The 26,521-nt window shown below is 47.7% G+C and overlaps 1 protein-coding gene across 7 annotated transcripts in view; it reads right to left on the bottom strand.

Moving 5' to 3' along the window:
* The window catches only part of CEP112 (centrosomal protein 112), a 469,815-nt gene that overhangs the window by 33,736 nt on the left and 409,558 nt on the right, over positions 1-26,521 (bottom strand). For all 7 annotated transcript variants that reach the window (XM_075562120.1, XM_075562124.1, XM_075562123.1 and 4 more), the window contains one exon: positions 16,279-16,368. In XM_075562120.1, coding sequence (XP_075418235.1) covers positions 16,279-16,368 — 90 coding nt within the window. The remainder of the gene's footprint in view (positions 1-16,278; positions 16,369-26,521) is intronic.

The following is a 26,521-nucleotide window of genomic DNA, read 5'->3' as shown; positions in this document are numbered from 1 at the left end:
GGCCTGGGACACCCTGTGGCTCTCCCCTCCATCTCCATTGTCCCCCAGTACTCTCTGTGTGGACCAAGAGCTGCTTCCCCAGCTGTGCAGAAGGCGCTATCTGGAAAGGCAGCTGCAGGGCCTGGCTGACACCTGGGCTCTTCAGTGTCAGCAGAGCCCAGGATCAATCCCATGCAGCAGGCACAGTGAGGATCCGCCTCTACTCCCTTCCCCAGCACAGTACACTTTGGACCCTTAAAAAATGAAGGGGACCACAAAAAAGCAATGGCGATGGACAAGTATACTGTCCCCCTCCCCCTAGCTGAGCTGCCTTTAGTTATGCTGAATAATAATAAAAAAGGATGGTATTGCCATTGTCAAGTATAATTTTGGTGGTGGTGGAGGTGGCGGTGGTGGTGGTGGTGGTGGAGGTGGTGGTGGTGGATGTGGTGGTGGCGGTGGTGGAGGAGGTGGCGGTGGTGGTGGCGGCGGTGGTGGTGGTAGCACTTTGGGTACAAGTGTTTGACTTGCTTTGTTACTAGATTTTACTGGACTGACTTCTAAGTAATAGTTTGATGAGATGGGTTTTATTAAAAAACAAAATACTCACCCCCCCACCCCCGATACTGTGCTTTAAGAGTTTTGTTTGTTAGTTTTATTCCTCAGAGAATAGAGCCAAGTTGTTCAAATGCTCACTGAAAATAAGATGTGGCCAAAATGAAATGTGACTCCATCTCCCTTAAGAGCACACGTTTTCAAGAGATGCGTCACGCCAGCTGTCTGGAAGCAAAGGTATTTTGTTGGCATGGGAACAAAAGAATTAGTCTGAATTCTGTAAATACACTGTGGTTATGAAAATTATTTAAAAACAAACCGGAGCAATAGCCATTGAACACGAAGAGTCATTATGAGTCTTTGAATGATATTTCTGCTGCATTACTCCTGTTTTCGTGATGTGCTTTGGGACAACGCATCGTGTTGAGCTGTTAGTGCTTTTAAATAGATTTCACGACAGACGAGTTAGCCAACCAAAGCTCAGACTGTGAAGTTTAAGAATCCACTAAAGAAAATGGAAATTAACGACTTTGAAAGCTGTAAAAAAGACCGATTCTCCCTTTTAACAATTGTCACGATTATTGCTTAATTGATTTCCTGTCTCCATAGCATCTTCTTCTTTAAGACTGTCTGTGACTTGATAGATGGGCTGGTTACTCTTGATGATGACGGAGGTGGTTTAAAGATGAGCAGTGCTACACAGTGAACGCTTTACATGGATTGATTCAGGTTCACCTAACATCCACGCTATGCCCTCCGAGAACGCTGGGCGCTGTAGGAGGCAAACACACTCTTCGGAATGAATACGACCGACAGTCATTGAACTCTTGCAGCGGGCAGAAGGCACTGAGGCAATTCAGGACCCACCAACATCAGCAGAGACCCCTGGAGGAACAGGACCACTACTATGGAGTCGATCCCAAGTCACGGCAATCCCACGTGCAACAGGCCGGAAACACTCTCTGTCCTCACGGCTGGGGTTCCGGAGGAGCCCACCGTTACAGCCACGAAGTCCTTCCATCTTGTGGAGGACCTTCCTCTTTGTTGCTGCCCCCTCTACGTCACCCAGCATGATGCCCTTCTCCAGAGACCACCTCCCAAGTACAGGTCCTAAGAGGGCCAGACTTCATCCCGAAAGCCCAGGAACCTGAAAAAGATTCAGTGAGCGCTCGATCTGTAAAGAACATACAGGACGTCTTCAGCATCTCTTCTGCGCTGGACTCGTTCATCTTCTTCCTACAGTCTGGCCCTGCTTATCTGCTCTGCAAACAGATCGTGTAAATGGGGTGCAAGGATACCACCCTGCCACACCCCTTTCCTGATTTTAAGCCATGCAGTATTCCTCTGTTCTGCTCAAATCATGGCCTCTTGCTTCTTCAGGAGCCCACTGAAATGTTCTGGAATTCCCATTCTTCGCAAGGGTGTCCAGGTTGTTATGTTACATACATTGAATGCCTTTGCATTTGACACAACATTACAAGATAACACAATCATATAACACAATATAATTCAGTACAAGCAAACATCTTTCTGGTGTTCTCTGCTTTCAGCCAAGATCCATCTGAGGTCAGGAATGTTATCCCCCATTTCACATCCTTTTCTTAATCTGGCGTTTACTCAGAACCTCAGGAAGACCTCCCGTGGGAAGAAGATAGCACAGGCACTGCCTTCATCTTCACAACCCTGTGGGGCTGAGAGGGGAGCACCTGCAGCCAGGGACAGGTCAGGGCGCCTACGTCCTCACTTTGACACATGCTGAATTGGCGCTGTTTCAAGAGCCTGCAGGCCCTCAAGGGAAAGAGGGAGTCCTGTCAGGTCTGGTCAGAGGAGGGAGAACCCTGCTGCCCACCTAAGCATGGGAGCATCTACCTAGTCTTGTTACCGTGGGCTGCCCCCAGAGATCATCCTTCATTCTGCGCCCACGTCTTTGCAGCCAGCCGGTTTACTTCTGAGTCTTATCTGGTGGGCCAAACACTGAGGGCTGGTACAAGCAACCCACAGTTTAGTTTTAAATATGAAGTTTATTAATTCTATCACAAATTTGGGAGAAACAAATTTAAATTTAAGACCTAGATGCATCAATTAATTCAAGGCTTACACAGATCAATTAATTTATAAAAATTACTTTGGATGAATTCCTTTAGGACTTTGGTCTGGTGACCAAAGGAGGATAAAAATGCGTGATAATTGTGTGTGTTTGGGAGGTTTTCTCAGAGGCCCCACCGCGACACAGGTAAGGGAGCAGGTGAGCCTTCAAGGACTATCATGGCCCCGTGGGGAAAGGGCCGTTGGTTCTAAGTCCAGTCTTGTCACCAACTAGTTACATGGTCTCTAGTAAGTTGCATGCTCCTCTGGACACGAGGCTCCTGATCAGAAGAAAGTCAGTAATGAAGCCTTCCCACGGGGCTGATGGGGCACCCAGGAGATACTGTGTGCACAAATCCTTCCCAAACCGTGAAGCGATGAGAGGTGGCTGTGATGATTCTGAAGGGAGGAGGAGGAGGAGGGTGTGAGCTAGGCATCGTCAGGGAGGGATGCCTTCATTCTGGAACGAAGAAGAACAGGCCCAGGGGTGTGCGGAGCGAGCACTAAGTATCATCTTTGTTGTCGGCTCCGACTCATAGTGACCCGACACGCAATAGAATGAACATGGCCAGGTCCTGCACCATCCCCACGATTCTGGCTGAGCCCATTGTTGGAACCTCTAATTGAGGATCTTCCTGTCCCCACCCCCACCCCTCCCCCCCATCCCGAACTGGCCCTCTACTTTCCCACGCTTGACCTTCTTTTCCAGAAGTTGCATTCTCCTGGGAACGCGCCCAAGGTATATGAGACGGCGTCTCACCCTTGATTCCGAGGGGTGCCCCAGTCGCACCTCTGCCTGTACCAGGGCAGAAACCGCTTACTCCTCAGAGTGACATCTTTAACACTGTGTGAGACTTGCCCAACGTCATAGGTCGTTTCATTTATTGACTGATGCTTCCGTGAGTGCTCCTTGTGGATCCAAGTAAAATAAAATCCTGACAACTTCAGCCCCTTCCCCACTTATTGTGATGTTCTCTGTTGGTCTAGTCATTGCACTGCCATAGTCCTGCAGGCTATAGCCTTAGCTCTCCACCAACTAATGTCTCTTTAAGTCCTCTTGGCTTTCAGAAAGCAAGGTTTTGTCACTTTACAATAGCCCACATTTAACACAGCAAAGACCAAAATTGCGTTTTGGATCATCTCATATGCATGTGAAGACCTGGGCATTCAGAAAGCAGACCCGAGAAGAACTGATGGAGCAGATCATGGCGTTGGTGAAGAATAGTCAAGGCTCCAGAAGGGCAGCTAGAAGGACCAACAAGTATGGTCAGGGGGTTCTTGAGTGGGAGCTGGTGAGGTGTTCCCACATATTTTGGCCATATTGTCATAGGAGTCCTCCCTCACTGCCACTGAATAGATTCCCACTCACAGCCACCCTACGGGACAGAGTAGCACTGCCCCTGTGGGTGTCCAAGGCTACAACTCTTTATAAGAGTAGAATACAGCTTCTTGAAGACATGTAATAGGTAGGTTTATTGTGCCAACTTGGCCAATAGGAGCATGTGCGATTAACCAGGTGGCAGTTTGATTGGAGGGCAAAGAGATAAATGATTTGTCTCTGGTGATCAGACCAGTGTGTGGCTGCTTTATCGAGTTCTCTGCCTCAACCTGTGAGCTACGCCACCTGTGGGACAAGCTAACCTGGGGATCGTGTCGCTAGAGCTTAAGGTTCCTTTGAGACCTGCTTCTCCATGCTGATGTTTTGTACATCGCTTGAGCTTGACGCTGGTGGAGCCTCAATAAAATGATCCTTAAATAATTTTTTTAAAGAAGAAAAAAAAGAGGGAGATTAGCAATAAGATGGAGTGGCACAGTGGCTGCAACAGTGGGCTGCAGTGTAACTGGGGGGGTGGCGCAGGAGCTGGCCACATGCCCTTCTGTGGTCTGTAGGGGAGCTGTGAGTCGTGCCAACACAAAGGCACCTAATGACACACCAACAACCAAGATGTTCCTCACTGTTCGCCCCAAACACCTACTTCTGGGCCTGTTCTTCTTTGTTCTAGAACATCCCCCCTCTCTGATGATGCCTTGCTCACACCCTCCTCCTCTTCCCTTCAGAATCATCACAGCCACCTCTCATTGCTTCACGGTTTGGGAAGGATTTGTGCACACAGTATCTCCTGGGTGCCCCATCATCCCCGTGGGAAGGCTTCATTACTGACTTTCTTCTGATCAGAAGCCTCGTGTCCAGAGGGGCATGTGACTTGCTGGAGACCACATAACTAGTTGGTGACAAGACTGGACTTAGAACCAGCAGCTCTTTCCCCATGGGCCCATGTTAGTCCTTGAAGGCTCACCTGCTTCCTTACCTGTGTCTTGATGGGGCTTCTGAGGAAACCACAAAAACAACAAGCAAACAACAAGCAGTGCGTGCTATAACATGTAACTCCCCAGACCTGCACGATTACCAGCCATGATTTTCTTTCTTTGGTCACCAGACTCTGTCTTAAAGTAATCGATGTGTCTAAATATAAATTTGTCTCCCCCAAATTTGTGATAGAGCTAATAAACTTCATATTTAAAACTAAACTGTGGGTTGCTTGTACCAGCCCTCAGTGTTTGGCCCACCAGATAAGACTCGGAAGTAAACTGGCTGGCTGCGAAGACATGGGCGCAGAACAAAGGATGCTCTCTGGGGGCAGCCCACGGTAACAAGACTAGGTAGGTGGGCAGCAGTGTAGGTGTACAAGACTAGGTAGGTGGGCAGCAGTGTAGGTGTACAAGACAAGGTAGGTGGGCAGCAGTGTAGGTGTACAAGACAAGGTAGGTGGGCAGCAGTGTAGGTGTACAAGACTAGGTAGGTGGGCAGCAGTGTAGGTGTACAAGACTAGGTAGGTGGGCAGCAGTGTAGGTGTACAAGACAAGGTAGGTGGGCAGCAGTGTAGGTGTACAAGACTAGGTAGGTGGGCAGCAGTGTAGGTGTACAAGACAAGGTAGGTGGGCAGCAGTGTAGGTGTACAAGACTAGGTAGGTGGGCAGCAGTGTAGGTGTACAAGACTAGGTAGGTGGGCAGCAGTGTTCTCCTTCCTCTGACCAGACCTGACAGGACCACCTCTTTCCCTTGAGGGTCTGTAGGCTCTTAACACAGCGCCACCTCAGCAAACTCCAAAGTCAGGTGGGGAGGAAGTGGAAGGGGGGGGGTCCTGACCTTTCTCTGACTACAGATCCTCCTTTTTCAGCCCCACGGGGACTTCTTCCTACCCCTCTGGTCCTGTGCTCCTGAGTAAAGGCCGGACCATTTAGGAAACAAGGACCTACATTTGTTTCCTAGTCTAGAGAAAAGAATTCCTTGTACATGCCTCCTTCCTGTCAGACGGCAATTCCTCGAGGCCGAAACTACAACTTAGTCCTATCTGTTTCTTATCAGTACCTAGCACAGTCCATACAATGTGTCTGTCCAAAGGATAAAATGATGACATTAAGAAAGGTTAGAAAACACACCAGCCTGTGTGATCAGGTATCAGGCATCGAAGACCCAGAGCAAAAATCATAATGTAAATGGGGGGCGGGGGGTGCAGAGTGGAGACCCAAAGCCCATCTGTAGGCAACTGGACATCCCCTTACAGAAGGGTCGCGAAGAGAAGACGGGCCAGTCAGGGTGCAGTGTAGCACCGATGAAACATAGTTTTCCTCTGGTTCTTTAATGCTCACCTCCACCCCCCCCCACACTATCATAACCCTAATTCTACCTTACAAATCTGACTAGAGCAGAGCATGTACATGGGTACAGATAAGAGCTGGAACCACAGGGAATATAGGACAGATAAACTCCTTGGGACCCATATTGAGAGTAGCAATACCAGGAGTATAAGGGGAAGGTGGAGGGAGACAAGGGGAACCGATCGCAATGACCTTCCTATAATCCCCTCCTAGGGTTGGGGATGGACAACAGACAAGGGGATGGGGAGAATCAGACAGTGCAAGACATGAAAAATAATAATAATTTATAAATTATCAAGGGTTCATGAGGGAGAGATGGAGGGAAGGGGAGGGAATAGAAAAATGAGGAGCTGATACCAAGGGTCAAGTAGAAAGAAAATGCCTTGAAAACGATGATGGAAACATATGTACAAATGTGCTTGAGACAATGGATGGATGTATGGATTGTGATAAGAGTTGTACAAGCCCCCAATACAATGATTAAAAAAAAAAAGGTTAGACTCTCCTGGAAAATTCTCGGCATGATATTTAATATGTGAGGAGAACGCTGAGTCTTTTGTTTTGTTTTCTTTCACTAATTTATACAAGTCCATATTCTGGGAAACTGAGCGAGCCTTATACACATTTAAGGCCCCTCAGCCTGGTGCACCAAGCCTCGAAGGCAACATAGTGGTACGACACAGTGAACTAACAGCAATCTGCGGGGCTGGCCCAAGCCCAGCTCCATGGACCCCTCCCCAGACGAAAGCACTAGAGGAGACAGCACTGAAAATGCAGCCCAGGGAGAGTGGCAGGTCTGCTCAGACCACAGGGGAGCAAAAACGAATAGGAACAGAGAGACAGACAGAGAGAGAGAGAGAGAGAGAGAGAGAGAGAGAGAGAGAGAGAGAGAGAGAGAACACCACGTCCTGGTGCACTAAGCTCCATGGACGACATTCCTGCACAGAGGGAACCGTAAGGCTGGCTCCACCATGAGACACAACGTCCCCTTGCTGACCCGTAGCACTACAGGGGACAGCACTGGGGACACAGTGTGGGGAATGCGCCTGGTCTGACCCCTCCACATCATGGCAAAACCTGAAGGGAGCGCAACAGAGCAGCAAGAGGAGCAAAGCAAGGAAGTCCAGAGGAATCCCACAGATAGGCCTCAGGACCAGGGATTGGTGCCGCGTCGGACTCGATCGGAAAACATTCATAAGGGTCGACAGCACACCCGGAACTATTTATAGGCTCCCCCCCTTCATATCTATCTATATAAAACAGGCAGAATAAACAATCCCAAGGAGAAAATGGGACGGACGGTTCAGGGGGCCATGGGAGAGGGGAGGTGGGGGAAAGGAAGGGGAAAGTCAACAAACCCAGGGACAAGGGAACAATGAGTGATCTAAAACCGATGGCGAGGAGGGCGTAGAATGCCTGGTGAGGTGTGATCAAGTGCAATGCAGCTGAGAGGAATTACTGAGAGCTGAATAAAAGTTGAAAATGATAGTGGGACAGGAGGAAAGTAAAAGGAAATAGAGGAAAGAACTAGGAGGCCAAAGACATTTATAGAGGTATAAATTCAGGTACATACATAAGTAAATACATGTATATATATCAATAGGGATATAGGCCTATGAACGTATATTTATGTTTATTAAGGTAGCAGGCAGACATTGGGCCTCTACTCAATTCCTCCCTCAACGCAAGTCCACGCTTTTCTAATAACCTGGCATTCTGTGATGCTCATCTTCCCAGCATGAGTGCTGAAGACAAATGTGTGCATAAACAAATGTGGTTAAGAAAACTGATAGCGCCCTGTTATTAAAAATTATAGCATCTGGGGTCTTAAAGGCTTGAAGATAAACAAGCGGCCATCTAGCAAGAAAGCAACAAAGTCCACATGGAAGAAGCACACCAGCCTGTGTGATCATAAGGTGTCGACAAAACCAGGTTATCAGAAGACCCAAAACAAACAATCATATTGATGCAAATGAGGGAGTCAGAGTGGAGACCCAGAGCCCACCTGTAGGCAGTTGGACATCCCCACACAGAAGGGTCACAAGGCAGGCATGAGCCAGTCAGGGTGCGGTATAGACTGACAAAATATACAGCAGTCCTCTAGTTCTTTAATGCTTCCCCTCCCCCCACTATCATGACCTCAGTCCTACCTTCCCAATCCGGCTAGACCAGAGCAGGTACACTGGTACAGATAAGAACTCTCGACACATGGAATCCAGGACAGACAACCCCCTCAGCAACAGTAATGGGAGTAGTGATACCATGAGGGTAGGAGGAAAGTGGAGGCAGAAAAGGGGAACAGATTGCAATGATCGATGTATAACTTCCCCACTAGGGTGACAAACAACAGAAATGTGGGTGAAGGGAGACAGTGGATGGTGTAAGATATGAAAATAATAATAATTCATAATTTATCAAGGGCTCACGAGGGTGGGAGGGTGTGGGAGGGAGGAAAAAAATGAGGAGCTGATACCAAAGGCTCAATGTTTTGAAAGTGATGATGGCAGCATATGCACAAATGTACTTGATAGAATGGGTGCTGTAACACCCCCAATAAAATGATTTATTAAAACAATTTTAAGGTCCCTACTGCGTAGCAGGGATTTTTTCATGTATGTTAATATCTATGACCCAGTGGTGCTGTGCTCTTCTGCTAACCCAAAGGCCGTACGTAGGTTCCTACCTACCTGCTGCTCCACAGGAGAAAGATGAAGTTGCCCATTGCTGTGAAGGTGACAGCCTTGGGGACCCTATGGGGCCAGTTCTACTCTGTCCACAGGGTTGTTACGCATTTGAATCACTGGGCTGTAATGGGTTACATTTTTGGGTAGATTAACAGCGAAATAATTTGAGGTGATTTCTTTCCTTTCCCTTGTTTTCTATCATTGATCAGACCAAACCAAAGGATCTTGCAGGGGCCCTGGCAGCCATTTGGCATAGTTTAACACAGTGCTAAACACATTTCTGAGAGTGGAAGTCCTGCACTGTGTCTGCCCCTCCCGTGGTGTCTGAAATTTATAGGAATTCATATCCTTTCTGGATAACTGATTCTTTAACAATGAAGGAGTTTGACCAGAGCGCTGGTCTCCTCTCCTTTGCTGAAATTAGGAGCCCTTTTTTAGATTCCATCTAAAATTAAAAATGATTAGCTCTTCAGAGGTTGTACACTGGTGCATATGGGGGCTGGAGGCACAGGGAACCCAGGGTGGATGATACCTCCAGGACCAGGGTGTGAGGGGAGATACTGGGAGAGCAGAGGGTGAGTGGGTTGGAAAGAGGGAACCGATTACATGGATCTACATGTTACCTCCTCCCTGGGAGAGGGACAGCAGAGAAGGGGGTGAAGGGAGACGCCAGATAGGGCAAGATATGACAAAATAATAATCTAAAATTATCAAGGGCTCATGAGGGAGTGGGGAGCGGGGAGACGGGAAAAAAAAGAGGACCTGATGCAAAGGGCTTAAGTGGAGAGCAAATGCTTTGAAAATGATTAGGGCAAAGAATGTACAGATGTGCTTTATACAATTGATGTATGTATATATATGGATCGTGATATGAGTTGTATGAGCCCCTAATAAAATGTTTAAAAATAAATAAATAAAATGATTAGCTCTTATCATGGATAATGACACTTTGTAATCACAGCACTGGATTAAATGAAAAGAGTAGGTTTCTATAAGGCTGACTTAAAATAGTCATTTCACTTTTATTTCTGTAGTTTATCTCGAATCTTCTCCACTTTCTCCAGTTTTGGCATTAATGGTTGGTACATAAAATTGAGTAATACTCATATTAACTAGTCTTTCTTTTTTTTTTAAATGAAAAAAATTTTAACTAGTCTTTAACTTTCTTATAGAAGTATGGATATCATCTTCTCACTGACAGTGTTGTACACTTAAACATTTTTACCAGCTGCTATGTCAGATTGACCAAGAAAGGCAATCAAGGTGCATTGAAAATCACTGGTGATTGCAATGAGAAAGTGGTAAAAAGGAAAACAGATTGATAGAAAATATAGCGCTTATTAGAGAAATGATATAGGAGATCACATACATTTCAAACCGATTACATCTGTGGAAAGAGACGATGGAGAAGCTCAATATCACCAGTAAGGCCAAGAGCAGACTATCACTTGCTCTTGGGGAAGTTCGAGCTGAAGTTGAAGAAAATTAAGAGAGGTTCATAAAAGCCAAAGTACAACTTTGAGTATATCCTACCTGAATTTTGAGCACAGCTCAGGAATACATTTTAAGTACCGAATGTAAATTACCGAAGACCAGACCAATTATTGGACGACATTACGAAGATTACAAGGAAGAAAGGAAAAGACCACTAAAAAGACAGGAAATAAAAGCTCTAAATGGATCGGAAAAGATCCAGAAACTTGTTGTTGGATATGGAGTGCCTAAAGTAAACAGGAAAATCATTAGGTTAAAAACAACAGAACCAGACAATTAAAGCCTCTAGTGAACTGTGCAAGGGCCTGTAGTTAGAAAGCCGAAGGGAAGATATTGCCCAGGGTTTCTCACGCGGGAAGCACTAAGAAAAAAGATCAAGCCTAGAGTTTCAGTGTTGAAGGATTTGATGGGCAGAACATTGGAAGGAGCATCAAAAGCAGGTGAAGGAATACACAGAGTCGATGTACCACAAAGAACTGCTTCAACCATTAAAAATAAATCCAAACCAAACTTACTGCTAAAGCATCGACGCTGACCCCGTAGGACAGAGTGGAACGGCCTGTGGGTTTCCGAGACTGTGACTCTTTATGGGAGCAGAAAGCCTCCTCTTTCTCCTGTGGAGAGGCTGGTAGATTCAAACTGCTGACCTTGCGCTTTGCATCACACCACACACCCACTACGCCAGCCGGGCGTGGCCTGCACTCAGGCACCAGTGGTAGTGAAGAAAGAAGTTGTGCTACAGGCACCGGTGAAACTCTGGAGTCGAGGAACTGATGCGACGCCATTGGAAGTGCAATTCTGGGCGTGTTCACTGTGTGTGCCGAGAAAACAAGACAGCTACCTGGTCAAACGACTGCGGCGATCCACCGATGTGTCCACTCCAAGGAAAGGCGAGCCAACAGAAGGTGGAAGTTATCGGGCCAATCACTAGGATCACACAAGAGTAAAATTTCACCGAAGACGATGGCAACAACAACAAAAAGGTTGCAGCAGGACATGGACAGAAAACTGTCAAGATGGATTCAGACGAGAATGGAGTGAGAGATACTGTTGCTGACGGCAGAATGGCCTTGGCTGAAAGAGGAGAACACAGCACGCCTCCTGTATTTATGGGATGTCAGGAAGAGACTCTGACGTCTCAAATACTGCATGCAAAAAATAAAACAAATTCGAGGTTTGTGGCTACCCTGCATTCAGCAAGCCCACTGGTGCCACTTTCCCAGAAGCATGTGCATTTTTCTTATCTCTCACAATATTTCCAACTTTTTCATAATGCTGCGGAGCGTTCAACAGACTATGGTATAGTGTATCCATCACTGTTTTTCGATCACTAGGAAATGAAAACATTTCTGTGCCTAGCTTTATTATGATGCCACTTTATTGCAGTGGTCTGAAACAAAACCAAGGAGCCACAAGGTCAGCAGTTCAAAACCACCAGCTTCTCCGATGACAAAAGATGAGGCTTTCTACTTCCGTAAGGCATCGCCGTCTCAGAAACTCCCCGGGGCAGGTCTGTGCTGCCCTCCAGGCCACTGTGAGTCAGAATTGACTGCATGGCGGTGAGTCTGAGTTCGGTTTTTGAAACAGAACCCACACATCTCTGAGGTCAGGGTGAAGCATGGCGACATTCACCTGCTCTGTACGGACTATTCAAAGGTGGGTCCTAAACAAGTTTGGAGTAACACTGCAAAGGGTGGGGATTCCAGATATAATACTTAATCAGCATGCCCAGCAGATAGTCTGAGAAGCTGCGCTATCTGACGAGGAATGTGGCATCGGAGTGGGGAGGCCGAATCAGAACCCGAGATAGGCAGCTGACACACCCTGGCCTGCTGAAAGCAAGGAGGACGCGAAGCACTTACTGACGAAGATCAAAGCCCCCGATCTCCAGCACAGATTACACCTTCACAGAAAACAAAAATCCTCACAACTGTGCCAATAAGTGACCTCATGACAAATGGGACCGGTACTGATGCTCTCCAGCCTGCCCTTTTACTTGGACCACAGTCAATGGTGACGGAAGCAGCAGCAGCATGTATTGCTGTGGGTAACAACTGTCTGCAGAAGACCTCTTTAAAGTGCTAGGAGCCAGGAAGTCACCTTGAGGGGGGGCTGACAAAGTCGTGGTCTTGTCCATCTTCTCACACGCCCGTGAGTTGGAAGCACCACTCCCGAACAAGAACACACCCACCCACGTCCTGACCTCCAGAAAGACCAGACTGAGTTAACCATTGGTAACACGGCGGCGAGCAAGCCCTCGCTGCAATTCTGATTCTTGTGCCGCCAAGCCGAAAGAACGAGGCGAGGTTTGATGATACCACGGCAAGTGGCGAACAGCAAGGATGCCACCCATCCAGACCTGATGAGAAGCAGCTTCTTTGTTTTTAATTAAAAGCACCGCTCTTGAAATGCCTCGTTCATTTTCTGTTTTTATAGAACCCCAAACGCAGGAATTTCTCCTAAATGAAAAACAGGAACAGTCCAACCATCTTTTTTTTTTTTTTTTGGTGTGTGTTTTAAGCAAGCAAGTTAAAAAAAGATGCCCAGGAAATTGTTCTTTGTAACTCTGCCAGTTTCAATTTTGATTCTTTAGGCAACTGGTATCAAGATAATGCTGTATGGCTGAAGTAGAAGGCAAGGCAAGGCAGCCCCAAGGAGCTCTTTTGCACACATTTCAGTTGTTTGTGTGTGTGATGGGAGGTTAGCTACCCTTCCTACAATGGCAGTGATGGGCAGTAAAAGGAAAATCGTTCAGGCAACAATGTTAATGTTTTAGATACCCCAAGCCGCCTCCCAGAGAGAGAGGCCCCTAGACATGCCCATAACAGGCAGGCGGATGGCTTTTGATGCCTTCTATTAGTGTCACAACTTGAAAGAAGGAAATGGGTCAGGTTCTGACCCAGCAACAGAGGACACTAAATTCAATCTAGATGAGTGGCATTAATTAAATGCCTATTATTTGCTCTTCCGTGTGGCTGGCATTTTTTTTTTTCTGGTTACGCCCTAGGTCCTTGTGGAAAAGAACCCAACCCATTTATCTCCTGGTTGCGAAATGATGAACTCCTCAGCTCCACCCGTGGGTATTCCCTGACATTTCTTGGGTAAACTGCAGTCTAAGAGATATCAGGAATCAGTGTAAAAAATATTCTAAAGAGCTATTGTCCCCGTGAAGATGAAAGCAGCTCTGATGATCAAAAAGAAGTCAATTGAAAAAAAAAATAAAAGGACTGATAGTGGTTCCTGAATCCTCCCCTCTTGCTCATTTGGGATTTCTTAATTTCCCTCCTCAAGATATGATGGACTTTCCCGTGTGAAGTTCGGCCACGCATTAGAGGGATGCGACAAAGTTTTACCTTAAGTCCTATTTAGGCTCTGGTCCTCTAGGGAGCACCGTTTCCCGTTTCTCCTTCTTTGAGTCACAAATGTCTCCGACGGAGGACTGAGCTCAGCTGGCCTCCAGAGACCAGGACACGGATGCGCACGAGACTGGAGGGTCACTCTGTGGCCTCAGGTGGCATTTCCTGCGGTTCCATCTGCCAGGTCTTGGGGCCCCTTGTTGTTTGCCTTTTTCTGCGCATGAAGGTGGAGGTGCAAGGTGGCATTTTGCAACTGTACCAGCTATCGGGAACAGTGTGCTTCTCTTCCCGACGCCCTTCGTTGACTGGCTTCAACTGAACCCAGTCTTACGATGAAAACAAAGACTGGGTTCTACTGCTACTATGCAGCTCTCTTTTTCATGAACAGAAAATGTTGTGTCTTAAAAATGATCATGGGAGGGCAGAGGTTTGGGATTCAGATAAGCCCGGATTGAAGGCACCTCTCGTACTTACTCCACCACCGGTCTGTCACTTGAGGGAGGCTTGTGTGCTATTGGGAAGCCAGTCCACTGGGTCACACATGCTGGACAGATGTCAGGAGAGGTTCTAGATTGAGACTCATAAGAAAGGCCTGTTGATCAGTTTCTGGAAATTAGCCAACAATGATCCCACTGGAGCCTGATGGAACCTTGTTTGACCTGCCTTCTTTGGACGTGTCATGGGGAGGGAGGGGGAGAATGTCCGGGGAGGACACTATGTGTGGTGAAGCCAGCGAGGGCGAGGGAGATGCTGGCTTCATGGCCACCCTAATGGGATGCAAGCCTGGGAACGCTCATGAGGATGATGCTGGTCTGGGCCACGGTTCCTTCTCCTGGACACGAGGTCACCAGGACCCAGAGCTGGGGCCATGGCACTGCCCACCTTATCTGCCTGCTTCTTACAACTGCATGGTCCTGCATGCATTGCTCAGTCCAATTCAGTGGGCAATTTTAAAACGGGGGTGATCAAACCGACCTCACATGGTTAGCGTAAGGATTCAATGAGTACGCGTTAGATTTCTTGCATAGTATCCATCACATTATAGGCACTCGAAAAACTCTTAACTCTGATTCAGGTTTTCAGTTTGGTTCTTCACTCTCGCATAACTGACTGTAGGCACTGCAGGGCCTTTTAATATTTACAGTAATTATCACGCTTATTATTCTTATGCATGAGTTTTTAGATTTATGTACACATATGCATACATAGGTATTTATGCTTATCCTCTATGCCACAGACACGCACATGGCACATGCATATCACACAGGACAAAGAGAGTAGGAAGGAATTCGGAGAGTCCGTTCAATGAAGTAAGTTTTAACACTCAACAGCTACTTGGAATTCACTTTGGCCCTTTTGTATTCTGCCATGTCTCAGGATCCCACGGTAAAGCTCCCCACAGATACGGAGCTTCTGGATTCGTCTAAGTTCAGTGTGGACTCTCTCCACAGAGTCATAATGAACTAACTGTATTCCTGTCTGAGTTCTATGAGATCATCCAATATAAAAGTCGGCTACATCCGTCCGGGCAGGCTCTGTCCCCAGTGGTTTAGTGGCACGTCTTTAGGAGGACACTATCCATACTATACCCAGTGGCCTTGGGTAACGTATTTATGAAAGGGTTCATTACGAGGCTTGCTCTTTATCGATACTGTATTGACTTTTTAACTTGAAATTGTCAAAGCCACCCAAGAACAATTCATTATAATCAGAAGAACTGCATGGAAACAGACGTGTCATTTGAAGAGCACACAGCTAATTAGCTATTATCATGGCCGGCGACTTCTGGGTCCTATTAGATGGTTTCATTAACACGAGGGGGCAGAGAAGATAAAAACTCGGAAGGAAGGGTCGTTTTTGTCTCAAAGTAAAATGACGTCCATTTGCTGTGAAAGGCTAGCAACGCAGGCACTGCTGGCTGCTTACCTCACACGCCTCTCCCCGCCTCCTGCTCAGGCTGCTCTTCCTAAGCTTACTGCGCCACCAACACGCAGATCCCGACTGGGCCAGGACAGCTTCCACACTCCAAGTCCCCTTGCGGGGCCTGGGCACGTGCTTTGCTCTGGCCCCTGGATGGGGAGCGGGGAGGGGAGGGCAGTGTGGAGGAACATTTTCCTCATTCTGCAGAAGGAGACCTCCCCCCAACCTGACAGCCCCTTTCTACACCTGGTTTGGAAGGGGAGCGTGGCCTGGCACAGCCACCTTGAATACATCTGTCGAGTCAGGGAAGCAGAACCAGAGCAAGCCCCGAGGTCCTCTGACCAGAGCCGGCCCCGTGGGAGGACTCTTGTTTTGGTGAAGCAATGCATTCTCTCGCTGCGCATGCCAACCAGAGGTGGGGCTTTCTGGTCCTCACAGCCAAGGCACCCCGACTGAGTGGGCAACGCCTGCGCGCCCCTCGACCTGGAGAAAGCCCGCCAGCCCGCCAGCCCCCACGCCCGCCGGGACAGCAAGGGACAGCGCACCTGCTCCTGGGACTCCAGTTCTCTGTGTTGTAGCTTCTTCTCCGCGTTGCGCACCTGGTTGGAGCGGGCGTCTAGCTCATCTTGCAGGGTCTGAAACAGAGCCAGAGGAAGAGGGGAGCATGAGAAGCCCCATCCCGGAGAGGAAGTTTTACCACAGGGACTGGCGGGGAAAAGGCGTCAGGTCTCCAGCCTCACTGCTGTTCTAGAAGCGCCCGGGCAAACAAGGACAGACTTGCGTGCACCAGGCCCAGATGGTTCTGCTGGAAGGAATGCCTAGTCTGAAAAACAACAACAACAACAACAATAACAACAAAATAACACCCGAGCTTGTCGTATGGGGAACTAGAAGGTGTCCATTCACTTGGGGACAATGTCTATTATAGTCTCAGTTTCGACCCACAAGCACGTAATAAGGTGTAAAGCTATTGCTAATGAAAATACCTCTGTAAATACACCCGCAAGGTGCACTTACCATCTGTAAAGTGTTCTGACATAGAGCAGGATTGGGCCAACGTGACAGGCTTTGAAATCACACGGTGGTACTCTGAGTAAGTGAAAGGCCGGGAAGAATGGGTGGAACTTGAATAACTAGTGAGACGTGGACGGAGAAAATCACAGTCACTTGCCCAGGACCCATCAGAACTAGAACCCAGGTTGTTACAGGGAACTCAGAAACCATACAGCTTAGGAGGTGTCATTCGGGCCAATATTTTAAAGATTTTAGATCACTATTTTAAGTAAAGATGTGAACTAAGAAACACATATACACCCCCCCACACACACACACATACACACACGTGCGTGCACGCACAGGATCCTTTCAACTAGCCAACGTAATTACAGACACAACAGGCAGAAAGGAAGCGTGCGTAAAACATATCCTTCAGTAACAGCAAGGTTGCCACATACTCAAAAGTACGGTGTGTTCAGTCGATCCTGAGGTTCTGCTGTCTGCCAAGAACTGGACGGACACTAGAGACAGAACGGAAAATCAAAGAGCAGAACAGAAACACCCCCAAGCCCCCGCACTTGTGACGCCTGCAATGGTCAGCGGGAAGCAGCCAACAGTAAGTGTTTGTCAGAAGTAAGTGCAGATAAAAATAAAGCGGGGAAGGGGACCGAGCCTTTTGGAACCACGGCGAGCTGGGGCAGTTTGCAAGTTTAAACAGCTGGCCCTGCAGCAGAGACGGGAGGGAGGTGGGAGGGCACACGGGTGTGCGCAGGGGGTGTCCTCTCAGACAGAGCAATGACCAGTGCAGAGACTCAGACAATGTCTGAGGACTTGTCGGGGCGGGGCCCTGGGTAGAGTCTGAGATCCCTTTAGATCCCTAAATGGTGGAGATCTGCTTCTGCCACAGTGACAGCGGCGAGTGCCCCGGGAGAGCAGTTCCACTCTGCCTTATGGGGTGCTGAGTTGACATCCCTAACCACTACAAAAGCAAGGCCTCCCGGTCAGTTAGGGCTCTGGCTTTTATCAGTGGGATGGGAAGTTCCTGGGGAGTTGTGGGCGGGAGTTTGCTTTGGCAGGTGCTTGAAGAACAGAGGGAAGAGGGGAAAGGGCTGGAGCAGCGAGGTAGGTAGGGGAGAGGCCACGGCAGTGTTCCGGGCAGCGGAGGCGGTGGAGGTGGGTCAAGGTGACCAGTACTGGACATACTGTGAGGTACGGCTGTCAGACGGGACAAAGTGGATGCAGAGACACGGAGGCAGGAAGAGGGTGGCACAAGTCTTTGGGTGCAAACAGAAAAATGCAGCCGTCATTGACTGAGATAAAAAGGAGTCCTGGGCCAGAGTTATGAGTTGGGCTTCGACCTGCAAGGTCTGCAGTTCGAGACCACCAGCGCTCCGAGGGAGAAAGCAAGGCTTTGTACTCCTAGAACGAGTTCGAGTCTCGGAGACCCAGGGGCAGCTCTACGCTGTCCTAGGGGATCGCTGAGCCAGCATCGACTTGATGGCAGTGAGTTTGGTTTGAGTTTAGTTACTGAGATGGCCAAGGCTGAGGGAGGGGCTGGGTCTTTGGTCTCCTACAGTCAAGCAAAATTCCTTTTTTCCTCCAACTTACGTAATAACGAGAGGGTTGAAACTCTCTTACTAAAGGACAGACTGTTGTCTGCTTTCAGCCCTGCCTTCCTTGTCCAGGTCACCAGCAAATTCTTGAGAGTGGCTCATGCCCCGTGTCCCTCGTGCCAGCCCCCCCACCCCTACCTGGCCACTGGCCAGCACCTTGCAGCATCTGCCTTCTGCCCCATCACAGACTGTTCTCACTACCTAGGCAAACTCACTGCCCCCGGCTCAGAGCGGCCCTACAGCACAAGGTGGAACTGCCCCAGTGAGTTTCCAAGATCATAACTCTGTAAGGGGGCAGAAGGCCCCGTCTATCTCTCGCTCGCTCGCTCGCACTACAGACCCTTGTTAACTCTTAAATTCCCAAACCATTTGTCTCCCTCAGTCCAAGGCAGTGTCTCACACTGGTCATGCCCAAATGCTGAATTCCCTTGAGCTGTAAGGGGCTGTCTCTTCAGCGTGAAGTCAAGAGGCTAAGTAAGGAGGCTGCTGTGATGGGCTTGAAACAGGGCCGTGGAGAGGGAGGCGGCGGAGGATGGAGGGACCCAGGACAAGGGGAACTCAGGTTCACCCCGAGGCTTTCACACGGAGTGCCCAGAGAACAGTGACACAGAACTGCTGAGGCCGTGAGGAGCCACTCAGAAGTCGAGGGGGCAGTGGGGTCTAAGACGGGGTTGGCAAATTTTGGAGACAGAAGAGCCAATCCTGTTCGTCGCAACAATTTGAAAGTTATCCGAGAGCCATGAATCTATTTTTACAAACAAATGAAATCGCCATCACTTGAATAAAAGCCTTTAACATTTTTCAATGTTACTTCAGAGCCACACGTGGCTCAGGAGCTGTGGTTTGCCAACCCGTGGTCTAGGACATGTTGAGGTTGGGGGCGCTGGCTGGACTTCAAGGGGGAGCTGCCCACTGCAGAGAGGTCGCAGACAGAGATGCAGATGCAGATGGGGAAACTTCCCAAGAAAGCAAAGACAAAGTGCAGAGTTCTACAACCTGACCTGGAGGGACAGGCACACACTCAGAGTGAGCAGAGGAGGATGGAGAGAGCGGACAGGAGTGCAGATCGACAGGAGGTGGCTGAGAAGAAGTTCTCACTGACATCAAGTTGATTCCAACTCACAGCGACCCTGCATGGCATGGTAGGACTGCCCCTGTGGGGCTTTCAAGACTGTAAATCTTTACAGGAGTAAAAAGGCTTGTCTTTCTCTTGGCATCACTGGTGATTTAGAACTGCTGATCTTTCAGTTAGCAGCCCAACTTTGTACCCACAACACCCCCAGGACCCCTTGAGAAGGAGTGAGTGTTATCGAAGTCTAGGTAGGAGAGAGTGAGTTTGGAGGAGGACTGGGTGATATAAGTACATCAGATCTTTTCTCTAAACTTCATGCAGTGAAGAGAGTATTGAGCCTGCCCGATTTTATCAACATTATCCAACTAGAATTTAATTTCTATTTAAATTTTCAAAAGGCAACCACTGTTAAAACATGCTGAATGTTTAAATGAAGATATAAAGCAAGTGAGCTGCCCAAGGTTAGCCAGAGAAAAGTTATCTAGAAATTACTTTTATTGTTAAAAGTTTTTAAAATTCGAAAAGTAGCCAAGTAATATTCCACTCTCAAGAAAAAGTTAAATGCACTAGATGAAAGGCGAATGGCAGTTTAGACTGGCAATTAGTCCCAGTGTAATATTCTAAAAAACGATTAGGCTATTAGGATTCCAACCTCAGTATTTGATACAAGGACCATGTGCAAATGACCACAATTGCTCCATAAGTACAGCAGGGAACTTTCCGTTGCAGATGCTTTCATTTGAGTTTGATATTACACACACACACACACACACACACACACACACACACACACATCATCATCATCACTTTTAGTTTATTCCAGAGAAAAGTTCAGGATAATGAAGTAACAGAATATCCAACATAGGGTCAGAAATATAAAACAAAACCCAACTTGAACAGGTAAACTGTTTATTCTGCAAATCACCCCCCGTCGCTCAGCTCTGCTGCACTCAAGGGCCCATGACTGCGAGGGCCTTTCTTTTTACTCCCGATCCAGTTTGCTGAGAGTAACCTTGTACATCAGCTCCGCTGTGCCTGCTGCGCCGGTAGGAAACAAAGCTTGACGCTTCGTAGAAGAAAGATGTAAACGACACACCGGACTTTACAAGCATGGTGAGGCTACACCGAAGTCTTTAAAAGCGGGAAGGTTACAGGATAATTTAATTTGTTTATTTGAGAGATGGAAATAATCAAAGCACATTAAAGTGTAAAAGACGTTCCATGTTCTTGGACCCTTCCGAGTGTGTGAAAGGTGCCGGAAGTGTTTGTGCTGAGGGAGCTGCAGTGCTTGGACCTTCCTGCTGGCTTTGACCTTCCTGCTGGCTTAGACCTTCCTGCTGGCTTTGATGCGGAGAGGGTGGGGGAGGTACCATCCTCAATGTTCTATCTGTAAACGTTATAAACATCACTCCGAGCAAGCTTCTCCCGAGCTTGTAAAACCAGGCATTCAAGGACTTGTGCGGCATCTTATTAGAAGCCAAGACTTTCTCTTATAGTTCTGAAGCAATTAAACAAGGGTGGAGACACAAAAGTTCATCGCGAATATAAAGCGGCTAGACAGTTATTTAATAAAGAAGCGCCTTCCTGGCGGGGACAGAGTGTGTTCCCATAAGAAGAGCAACGAGGCCACTGAAAGATTCCCAGTGAACCAGGCACAGAGTGGTTTCCAGACTGCGCATGTCAGGCTAAGGATGCAGACTGGTCTTGCACTGTGCCCCAGGTTCACAGCCACTAATTTCCCATCTTAATCCAAACTTGGTGAGAGACTGGACGAAGCCAATTCCTTCTACATCTAAACAGAGCCCTGGCAGCCGCCTCTGGAGCCACTGCTGTGTCCATGAAAACCGCAGGGGCAGGCAGATTAGCTTGCGTATTCTGCATCACACCAGTCCTGGTGGCATAGGGGGTTAGGCCTTGGGTTGTAGGCTGCAAGGCCAGCAGTTCAAAACTACCAGCCTCTCTGTGGGAGAGAGCCAAGGCTTTCTAACGATCAGGATAGGATTGAAAGAAACGTTTTCTAAGATTGACAGTGGTGAAGACTGCAGGCTCTCCTGGGTGTGACTGAACCACTGGATTGTATGTTCATGTGGATTGTGTGCCATGAAAACTGTTCTTTTGAAAACAGAGTATCAGTCTCTGAAACCCACAGGGACAGCTCTTCTGTCCGGTAGGTTTGTCATGAGTCAAAATCATCTTGATGGCAGGGAGTGGAATCTGTAGTTGTATAATGGTGCCTTTTTAATAAAGAATTTAAAAAGCTGTTTTCCATCGTTTTCAGTGAATTGAAATGCAATGGGCATACATTTAGATTCTGCTTCATTTGGGGTGCCATCAAGTCAACGCTGACTCGTAGTGACCCCGCAGTTTCTGAGAGTGTAACTATTGATGGGAGTAGCAAGCCCGATTCTTCCCCTCGAGGAGCTGCTGGTGGTTTTGAACTGCCAGCCATTTGGATTGAAGCCCAACTCGTAACCACTACATCACGAGGGCTCCTGGAGTACAACAGATGGTGGATGAAATGTCAGATCGACATATGTCAATCAGAAATGTCAATGCAAAGCTAAGTAGGCGGAGTCTTCGGCTTTGAGGGCTCAGGGTGAAGCCCAAGGTCAACGACTGGAGTGAAGGTGACTGGAGGTGGAAAAGACAAGGAACAGATCGGATTATTTGGACTGAAAACTCTCCCAACCAAACTCTCCATCAAGTCGATGCTGACTCGTAGTGACCCTGTAGGATAGGGTAGGATGCCCCCTGTGGGTTTCCAAGACAGTAATTTATGAGAGTAGAAAGCTTCATCTTTCTCCCACAGAATAGCTGGTGGTTGTGAACTGCTGACTTTGTGGGTTAACAGCCCAATTGGTATCCACTATGCCACCAGGAAGATGCTCCACAATGGCACCCCGCTAACTCGAAAAGAACTGAAGCTGGTTGATGAATACCCAGCGCTCTAAAGTGCATTGCTCCTGCTTTCCTGTGTGTCGGAAAGCTTCCATGATAAAACAGAAAAAAAAAAAAAAAGGCTTTTTAAAAAGTGCAATTAAAATTCAGTTCCTGGGTGATCCTAGGTATATTCCCCGGTGTTCGATCGCCACATGTGGAGTGTTGGACAGCACGTTTCCCTCTGGGCAGAAAGTTCTTTGGGAAAACTCAACTTGAACAGCAGACCTCATTTTATTGCTGTGCAATTAAGTCAACTTGCATCAAGTCTTAAAAAAAAGCTTTCTCACTTAACCCCCTCACCCCCAAAGTCACCATATTCTTCCTTTAATGAGGTTGAAATCAACCCTCTTATGAGGAAGGGGATGATTCATTCCTTCGCGATGTGAGGGTGGGGATGACCTGGGAGGGTATCTGCATCCGTAGCTTGGACACAACATGAAGGAAGGAGCGGTTCCTATTTTGCTCTTAGGAGAAAACTCCAAGGGGAGAGGGGAAGGGTGATTCATATGCATTAAAATAAAACATAACTCCAGATTTAATTTTGTGTGGTGATGGCCTGTTTTTCATTCCAGATCATGTAACATGATTCCAAAAAAAAATTGGTCTCATAAACTATCTGCTAAACTATAAAATTTGGGCACACACTTATTTTCCATTGGTTGGTTGATACATCAAACAGGCGAGAGATCTGATCTGTGACTAACAGTGAAGAGGCACAATCATAGAGGCAGGATGAGGGCAACTGTAATTTAAACCTGCATTACCTTTTTACTAATGCCCCCAATTGTTTAAGTACCATTAGTCCAATTCAATCTCCAAAGAGGACCGATATTTCCAAACCTCTTTGTGCTTCTGTGACATGTACATTGAGCAGAGATGGTCAATATTGTCTCCAACAGCTAGCTGAATGCAAAAGGAGAGCTCGGTGAAAGTCATAGCATTGAGGTGCATTTCGGGATCTAGAAAATTGTCGTCGTTGTTGTTTTTAATCCCATCTAAAATGACAGGGGCAGAGCAAGATGACCATGCCTTGTCATCCTTGGGAAGGGGACACATGTCTGGGACTACCAGAGATGACATAAGGGCAGGGAGTGACATTTAACTCCAGGTGGTCTCCTTGGTTACTTACAGAGACACTCTAGCTCCTGTTTTATCGTTGTTACTATTTTGAAACGGGCTAAGTCTATTAGAACAAAAGTAGCAGAGTCTTCTTCAGCCGAAATGCTGCTCAAGATTCCCTTTAACGGGGTTCTTTATTCAGATATGTCCAGGACGAACAACCAACCAACCACAATGTCTTCCTGTGACCTGAGGGTCATGAGAGATGGGCTCATGACTGAACGGAAAGAAGACCAGAATCACGTCACTACAGCGATTACAACAACCTTTAGATAACAATTGGGTTTTTTTTTTCTCTCTTTATGGCTTATAAAGAAAACTCAAGTTTAAAAAAAAATGTTTTTCACCAACTTGGTGATACTGAAGTGAAGAAGAGGAGGAGGTCTAGGGCTTCAATCTGAGCATAAGTTACTCTTCACTCAAGAGAGATGCCTTTCCGGTGGATGCCTTCTGGTTGCTGCAACAAGCCGTGTGCCGTACACAAGAAACACCACCTAAATGACCTTGGGCTGTCGGACTTGACGAGATCACGAATTTGACACAAGAGGCAAAAGTTCGTTGGTCGTTATCCAAACAATAGTAGTGCTTCCTCCCAAGAAGAAGCAACTTTTCATTTTCTGTCTCTGGTTTCTTTTCCACACATTTTTGATGCTTTGAAATTTCTAAAGAAATTCCTTTAAAAGTCCCCAGATGGGGTTTTTTTTTTTTTTTTTTTTGGCTAGGGGGAGGTAAAGTCAGTGTTTCCTGGTCTTCACAGAGATTTTCCAGGAAAAGAAATCATGTTATTCCAAGACTTTGATGATCTAAGGAAGCTGGAATCTCTTAACACAGTTCATCAATGTTTCCCTACTCAACACAAAAGACCATCCCGACATTACCCGCATCTCTCTTTTAAAGTAGCCAATATACCGCTCCTCAGGAAATTCAAAGCACATTCTCCCCTACCCCAGCCCCCTCCCCTGTCACTCCGGATGGCTTCACTGGTGAACAAGCTCTTATCTCGGGTGGGAGAAATCTAGGATCAAGTTCAAGAAGCACAGACAGAGTTTGTCAGGGTCGCAGAGGAATTTCCCCATTTGGCCAGTGTGATAAACTCTCAAAAGTCAGGCCAGGCTGGAACGGTTACAAGTTCACCGAGCAGCCCCTCTTCTGCAATGGCCCAGGGCAGAGGGAGGGTCCGTAAGTCGATCATATCTATTTCCATTTTCCTACATGCTAATCATTCACACATGTGATCCTTTGAGCCTACAACATCTTTTCAACCCCTCTCCCCGGAACCATGAGTTTCTCCTTTATTAAAATGCAAGTCAACATATCGTGTCTTCCCAGCAACATCTCACACGGAGATGGGAGATTCCCTCTCCAGGAATCATGCTGCCCTCAACATGCAAGCACCCTGGCATCTCTCACCTGACACCCTCATCCGAGACTGTGAGCTCTGGTAAGGCTGCAAGAAAAGAAAAGAGAAATTGCCACGCTTATGGGAGATGTCCGAAGTGGTGCTACAGGAGTTACACGATGGCCTTAGGCACTGGCTGGGATCGTTAGCCCATTATTTAAAGACCAGGTTCCTTTTCTTTCCGGCAAAGTGTTCCCACTAACATCTTCTCCAGACTTTTTCCCCACTCTGAAACGAAGTGACATTTCCTCTTCCTTAACTCTGCCCCCGAGACACGAATATCTTAGTCGCTCCCACAAGAGTTAGAAAAATGGCGTCCCTTCTTGTTGACTCAAGATCCCTGGTCAACCTATGTCCTGGCTCTTCACACATCCTCAGCACGATGGGGGAGCCCTTCAGGGGCTCCCCTCCCAGCGACTAACCCTGCACACAGACTTCCCCCCTGCTAGGGCTACACAGGAGGCTGGATGAAAGGCTTCCCAGCCTCTTCACCCTTGTATTCCTTTAAAAAAAAATCACATTGGACTGTGTTCTCCGTGAGGGCTCCCACCGCAGATTCGGCTCCTCTTCAACAATTTTTACTCAACTTGTCCCATGAAATTGGTTGCCTTTGTCACAAGGCGTAGTCATTCTCATGATTTCTGTTCTGGTGGTTCTGCTTCAATAAATCTAGTGTCCCTACCCGCCTCACAGCCTCGTCTGTTGTTCTGAAGTCACTGTTGCCCTAGGTGGTCTCATTTAGGTTATGACATGAGCACCGCATTCCCCAAACAGGTGTTTTACACCTTTACCTTATTTCTCCCCATCAGCCCACTCATGCTGATGTTATTAAACGTGCTACCTGCAGGTGCTATGGGGTCGCTGTGCCTCGGAATTGGCTTGATGGCAGTGAGGGAGGAGCTTGATCTGGAAACTCGGCAAAGACTCCTTCACTGTTCCCATCCAGTGGCTTTTCCTGTATCCTCCTGTTGTGTTGAACAGCATCGGATCCCTCCTCTTGTAGGCACCCACAGTTCCGGTTAGACTCCCTCTTTCCGCCTGCCTTTCCCACTCCTCCACTTCCTTCTTTCCTTACAGTCGTGCGGATCTCCCAAACTTGGTTTGTGACTCACTGCACCTCTATGTGCTTTCAACCGAATCAATCAATCCCATACATTAACGAGGGCATTTCTATCGTCTGGGTGCAGGCAAGCTGCCAGGAACCGTCATGCTACATGTTTCTGCCTAAGGTCGATGAGCACCGCAGGGAGGACTCATTATAAGATGGGGTAAACATGCGACAGTGACGTCCTCACCAAAGAGCACCGGCCAGGGTGGCCCAGGAGAGAGGACTTCACCGAGGACGCAATGTGTGAGGCAGGGAGTATCTGCTGAGAGGAGAGAGAGGCGTAGTTGCAGGGGCCAGGCGTGGGGCAGTATGGTGGCTGAGCAGATGGTGCGTAAGCAGAGGGCTGGGTTGTGAACCTGGAAAGAGTGGCTGGGGTTACTTGGGAAGGCCTGATGAGGCAGAGGTCATCAGATTCCCAAGACAGGAAGGATATTCCAGTGGCCGTGTGGGGAATGGTAGCAGGGAGGCCGGCTGGAGGCTATTACAAGACATGTGGGTGAATCTATGGGACAGAATGGAGGGAAGAATCTGTTTATGTCCC

Source organism: Tenrec ecaudatus, chromosome 10, assembly GCF_050624435.1.
Source record: "Tenrec ecaudatus isolate mTenEca1 chromosome 10, mTenEca1.hap1, whole genome shotgun sequence".
NCBI classification, from domain to species: domain Eukaryota; kingdom Metazoa; phylum Chordata; class Mammalia; order Afrosoricida; family Tenrecidae; genus Tenrec; species Tenrec ecaudatus.
Note: the sequence above shows the minus strand (reverse complement) of the source record. Positions and strands in the feature narration are given on the sequence as shown.